Genomic DNA, 6,469 nt, shown 5'->3' with positions numbered 1-6,469 from the left:
TAACTCTTCTGAACTCTTCGAATGTTATTTGCTGACTGACTGGTACTGACCTAACTAACTTGTGCGATGCACGATCTTTCGGAGCCCATGGTTTCCAAAGGGAAATCGGTTTTCCCATTGGTGGTTGACAGGACCGAGGGTGGGCCCTCGGTCCGCGAATCAGATGCCCCCAAAGAAGGGAGGACCGTCTTCCGCGACCAGGTCTGCCGGTGGAGGAAGCCTCTCCCTCAAAGGGGGTTGCTGGTGGGTCACCCGCACATTCGTGATCCTTCCTGAAGGACCCGTTACTTTATGGCTCCGAAAGTCGCGACATCGCACATGGCCTGGTCCCTTTCTTTGCGGGCCTATTGCCAGCCAAATCCTAAGTGCTGTTGCCTGCTTTCTAACATTAATAGCTAAAGAATGCCTCGTGTCCGGTGACCCGAGGGAAATAAAGAATTGTTTGAAAATGCATTGAAAATGAAGATAGAAAGGACACGGAACTTGAACTAAAACGGCAATTAGAATCTGGCTGCCAGAAGACCCTAACGGTCTTCTGGGTCTGTTCTAAACAAAGGGCCGAATGAAATACCGGCACGACATTCCAAGGTTTAACGAACACCGTCGAGTTCCACGCGATCATCCAACACGTATTTGCTAATTCTAAAATTCGACTCTCGTAAAAATAAAATATCAGAAATATCACTGTCACCCTTTTCGAATAAACCGGTATTAAAATTGATATTTTCGAAAATAAATTTCGCTGTTTATATAAATTCGTAGAAATATGTAAACACAGAAGTAATATAAACTCGAATAATTATTCCGAGTGTTTTTAATAATTGTAAGTGTCCATACGATAAATAAAAGTGGTATCAAAATTTATTCTGCTTTCTCCCCAAATAAAATATGATACAGGGTATTGAAAATTCCAGCTTTAGGAAACCGTGCTGATGTGAAAAATATTTTTCAAGAATATCGTGTCGCAGAAAAACTGTCACGATTCTTATAGTTTTCCTCGTCTTCAAATCCTATTTACCCTGGAATCGTTAGAAACGAATGCCCGAGTAAAAACGCGAGAGATTAACCGAAATAAGCGGAGGAGAAAATTCGGGGCGTAATATTTTTCGGGGAAAACAGAGGCTGACGGAAGGAACGAGGTCTGGCAAAGGGAAGGAAAATCTCCGTGAGACGGCAGGGATTCCTTCGAATTTCTTGATGCAACTTGACTTTCTGATTTTCCTCTTTATTCAACCCCCGAGCTTCTCAATCTTAGCCCCACCCCTGCTGCCTTACAGCTGTCTCACCTTGCAGCTTGCAGCACCTTTATATTATTCTTATAGAAGATGCAAGATGCAGGCAGCGGCTCAGCTTGGATATTGCATTAGATCGTCTATACTAGACAGCTCAGGCTGACACTGTATCTCCGTGTGTACACGTGTACACGTGTTGCGTACACCGGCACGTAACAAGCATAGAGAACGTGTCATGAATCAGTGTTGCGGACTCGCGTTCGCGTTATATGAAAAAGGGCGTAGAGGTAAAGGTTGCATTACTGTCGGGTCGACGTAACAGGATAATTGGATTTTCCGAATAATACGTTACTCGTCGATGATTATTATCGTTTATTCTCGCCGGGGTTTGCATCGCCCTTTTGCGTATAACGTTGTAGAACGCTACTGTCCCTGAAATTTATGTCATTTCGCAGATCGAGCGACGTTACTTTGCGACAAATGGGGTACGAGGCTCCGAGACTCGAGGATTTGGTGAATGACTGAGTGGAGAGATATAGTGAAAGTTATTACGGATTGTTTGAAGAGATAGGAAATTTGGGAATTCGAAGATTCGTAGATTAAAAGTGGGGAAATTCCAGGATTCGTAGATTAAAAATTGAGAAATTACAGGATTTGTAGATTAAAAGTGGGGAAATTCCAGGATTCGTAGATTAAAAATTGAGAAATTTCAGGATTTGTAGATTAAAAATTGTAAAAGTTTAGGATTCGAAGATACATGTAGAAATCCTAAATTTTCTACTTTTCGAATGTCGGGATATTCAAAAATTCTTGACTTGAGATTTGGGACTTTTAATATTCGAAAATTTGGAAGTCTTTTAATCCCAAAATTCGGATATTTTCGCATTTGATAAATAGGAAACGAAGGGGTTTCGAAATTCAGAAACTTAGGTATTTGAAAATTTGGAAAGGAAGGAGTTTCGAAATTCAGAAACTTAGGCATTTGAAAATTCGAAAATTCAAAAATTCGGAATTTTGGAAATCTGAAAAATCAGAAATTTACATGTTTGGAACTCCAAGATTCGAAAATAAATGTAAAAATCCTGAATATTCCACTTTCAAATATCGCTTTATTGAAAAATCCTTGACTCAAAATTTGAGACTTCTAATATTCGAAAATTCGAATATCTTTTAATCCCAAAATTCGGATATTTTCGCATGTGAAAAATGCGGAAACGCCAGAGTTTCGAAATACAGAAATCTAAGTATTAGAAAATTCGAAAATTCAAGAATTTTTAAAATTTGTAAATTTATAAATTTGGAAGACCTGTAATTTAAATAAAAATTTGCAACTTCGCTAATTCGAAACTTAAAGAATTCGGAGATCCAAGATACTCGGGTACCTTCCAATTTAATACCCTTAAAAGCCTCGAAATGTTCCCCCCTTATATTTATACAAAACGCTGTGAAATATTTTTCCCGAGCTTTAGCTTTCTGCAAAAGTGTGTGTTAAATATTTAAGCAAGACGTCTTTTGCAGTCCGGCCATTGGAAATGAATCTAAGCGGGGTGGTGGGCCACGTGGTGCAGGGGACGAAGATCTTGCTTCAGTGCACCGTGCGAGCAGCCAGACCTGCCGCGAACATCACCTGGCAGAACGGGACCGAGTACCTGAACGAGAGTAACGACAGATTCGAGATGTTCGAGACGAAAGTACAAGAGAACGTGAGTACTTTTGGAGAGCTTGCGAGCGACTGCTGTTGCAAAATTAACGCGGAAACACCAATACGCTGTCTTTTATTCTCTTCGTTAACGACACGAGTGTCTCTTCTAGGGTACGAAACTTTCAGAGAAACGACCTTGTTATTCCTAAAGACGTAATTCGCTGATAAAGTGACAACCAGGGAAGATGTATCGAACATTTGCGAATAACACATGTAAACTGACTAAATTGCAGAAATTGACGATAATTTCAGAATAAAATAGATTAACCCTTTGCACTCTAGAGGGGCGACCCTCAGTCGCCATATAATCGAATTGTAAAAATCGATATTAATTAATATATCGAATTTAAAATTACGATACGACGCCTGGAATGTCGAAGAAAAATAATTCTATTTACTTCTTAATTTTTATACGATTTCTTATTTACTCTTTCAAAAATATCCTCGACTTTATGCCGGAAAGTTTTCGAATTGCTATTTTTCTGTTACCAAAAATTGGCCGAGTGCAAAGTGTTAAAGCTACATCAAAGATTCAGCAAGAATTTGAATTTGGTTAAACGTTAGCTAATTAAATACCGAATTTATTACTGAACGGTTAAAAAATATTAATGAGAAGATATAAAATAATATTTTTATGTTTCTTTATTAAAATGGCTATGAAAATAAGTTAGGACGTATATTTCGTTCCGTGATACGAAAATTCGCGTTTGAATGAATTAAAAATTTAATTAGGACACTGGTACAAACTCCATTTAATTTTTTGCTACTTTGCAGGAATTATTTTTATGATATCATAACGTAAACGAATGCAATACAGAAGAAGTAATAAATTCGTTTGCCCCTTTCCTTTAGGCTTTTTATTTCAACCATCTCCATAATTACTGACGTATTCGCGAAATTTTTAGTAGCATTTGCAGCGCGTAATTCTATCCTACGTATATAACTATCTGCACAGCACGATTTCAATTTCGTTTAAAATTAATCCCTATGAAATTCAAGTTATTTGAAAAATTCCTTTGTTAAATTTATAAATACCTTTATAACAAGTAGGTGAAAAATGATATCCCAATCGGTCGAATTTCTCTGAAATAACGATACATTTTATTTTCTTTTTCCGTGGTCGTCCGAAAAATTAATTTTGTGTGATTGTAATTGTGTTTGTCGAACGATGTCGAAGTTACGCTGTTACATCGTTTCAGAAATTTCCCAACAAAGTTTCTCGCACGAAGTTTTGTCTTTTATCGGGCGTGCAAGCAGCGAAGTCGCGTTTAACGCGTCTGGACGTCAGCTCGAACGCATATTTTAAGTAACAAAGTGCCCATACTCGCTATGCAAGCCGACTTGATGTCTCTTGCAGCTAGTTCACGAGCAATAAACTACTTCGGCCGACGAATAAACAGAATTCGCAGTTGGTAATACTTGGAGCGAGAAAGCAATTATTCAAATGCAGAATGCTTTGCGCGAATTTCGGCTCGTGATTCCTTCTGATCGTTCGCCCCGAATTAATTCGATTAGTCGCGACTTCGGGTCGTTTGTTCAAGTTATTCGCGTTATTTTTCATTTCTGATTTCTATTGATCCTTAACCACTTGCGCTACGATTTAACTCTTTGCACTCGGTGACTTTTTCGTTACAGGAAATTAGTAATTCGAAGACTTTCTGTCATAAATTCGACGATATTTCTAACACGGTAAATAAAAAATCGTATGAAAATAAAGACGTAGAATTATTTTACTTTCTGCCATAAATTCGACGATATTTCTAACACGGTAAATAAAAAATCGTATGCAAATTAAGACGTAGAATTATTTTACTTCGGTATTCCACGCATCGTTGGGTAATTGTAAATTTCATATATTAATTAATATCCACCTTCAGAATTTGATTAAATGGTGACTGAGAGGCGTCATTCGAGTGCAAAGGGTTAAATTTCGGTTGCCGTGCTGCGCTCTACAATATAATATGCGATAAGGCGTTACATTGAAGGCGCACCTCGTCTGGGGACTAACTGTTAGCCGACGTGACTGACACGTCGTTTTAGTTTCTGCGACAAATGCCTATCGACGTGGTATACACGTCGCTGACGGTTTTGGAACAAAAGCATTTCGACGTGCGTGGCACGTCTTTACAGCGAAAGTGGTTAAAAAATGGCCGCGTGACACTTCCTGCACTCTCGAATGCAATTTACAAACTCGTCGATTCGATTATCGATCTCGACTTGGGTCGAAATCTTCGAAGCTTTTATCGACACTTACTGGTACCTAGAAAAATCAGTTTAACGATGTATAAACGTTAAACGAGAAATATTGGAGAATTTTTTGAAGCATTTTACGGGAGAATAGTTTAAAATTGTATTTTGTATATTTTTCAAAAATGGATATTTAATTTTGGATGAAAATATATTGCTTCGTTAGGTGGTCAAGCAAGCAAATCGTACTTTACCATGATAATGCCATGTCACGTGCTCAGCATCGCATGATGACTCGTCAGAAAATCGCGAAACTAGGCTGAAAAATTCTGTCGGGTTCACTATATTTCTCAGACTTACAAGGAGAGTGCAAGTCCTTTGGATCGTAGATTTAACTGAAACTTTGCAGATTTGTAGATTAGTCGTTCAGTTCAAGAAAATATATCCTTATAAGGGCAACTGCTTGATAGTTTTCGAGATATTATAATTATCAAATGGCGACTGAAAGGCACCTCTCGAGTGCAAAGGGTTAATAATTGGAAAATAAAATCGAATATATATGTCAACCATTTTAGTGAAAAATTGATTATGATTATGAAATGTTCAATAATTGGATACTTTGGGGATCAGTATACTAATGAAAAAGTTCTTTGTGGTTGCAATTATTCGCAAGCCAATAACTTAGAATATTATTATGAAAACCAGTAATTGATACCCAAGATTTGACTCAGAAATAAGACCTACCACGATACCAATCAAGTAAATAACATTAATCGATAAATTACACGATCGGGATGTTTAGAATAATCCATTTGGGAACTCAGGAAGAGCTTCGAAATTCGAAAGGAAATTATCTTTTTACGCTTTTTGACGTTTAAGATCTTCGAGATATTAGGGGATCAGGGGCTAAATGCTAGACTAGATAGCAGACACACGTAGCGGAACATGAAACTGGTCTTTCATGCGATGAAGTTACTCGATCGACCAATCGCTAATATATTAAATAGTAGTTTGATATCACGAGGCAAACATGGTACGATCGTTTTCACCCACGAGCAGGGTTTTGGTATAACGAATTTAATCAATTTTACTTCATTACACCTGCTACCCGCCAGGCAATCACAGAAATTGAACCATCCCTCACATGATATGTTCTTAGATTATTGTTATTATAATATTATGAATATTCTAACTTAGTATCTTTTCAGTTGATACAGGTGTTGAGATTATGATTTCCAATATACGGTTCTAATTATTTCTATAAATACGAATTATTTTATAATTATTATATAATAATTTATATAAATATCTTTGACAAAATTATTATTGATCTCTATCGTGAAAGAAA

The 6,469-nt window shown here is 37.3% G+C and overlaps 1 protein-coding gene across 1 annotated transcript in view; it reads left to right on the top strand.

Annotated features, from left to right (window-relative positions):
• LOC108553894 (hemicentin-2) overlaps positions 1-6,469 on the top strand; it is a 297,689-nt gene that overhangs the window by 43,266 nt on the left and 247,954 nt on the right. The window contains exon 3 of the mRNA XM_017908970.1: positions 2,751-2,935. Within this exon, the coding sequence (XP_017764459.1) occupies positions 2,751-2,935 (185 nt within the window). The remainder of the gene's footprint in view (positions 1-2,750; positions 2,936-6,469) is intronic.

The sequence above is a fragment of the Eufriesea mexicana genome, unplaced genomic scaffold (assembly GCF_001483705.2).
Source record: "Eufriesea mexicana isolate 0111107269 unplaced genomic scaffold, ASM148370v2 scaffold32, whole genome shotgun sequence".
Lineage (NCBI taxonomy): Eukaryota > Metazoa > Arthropoda > Insecta > Hymenoptera > Apidae > Eufriesea > Eufriesea mexicana.
This window is presented reverse-complemented; position numbering and strand designations above follow the sequence as displayed.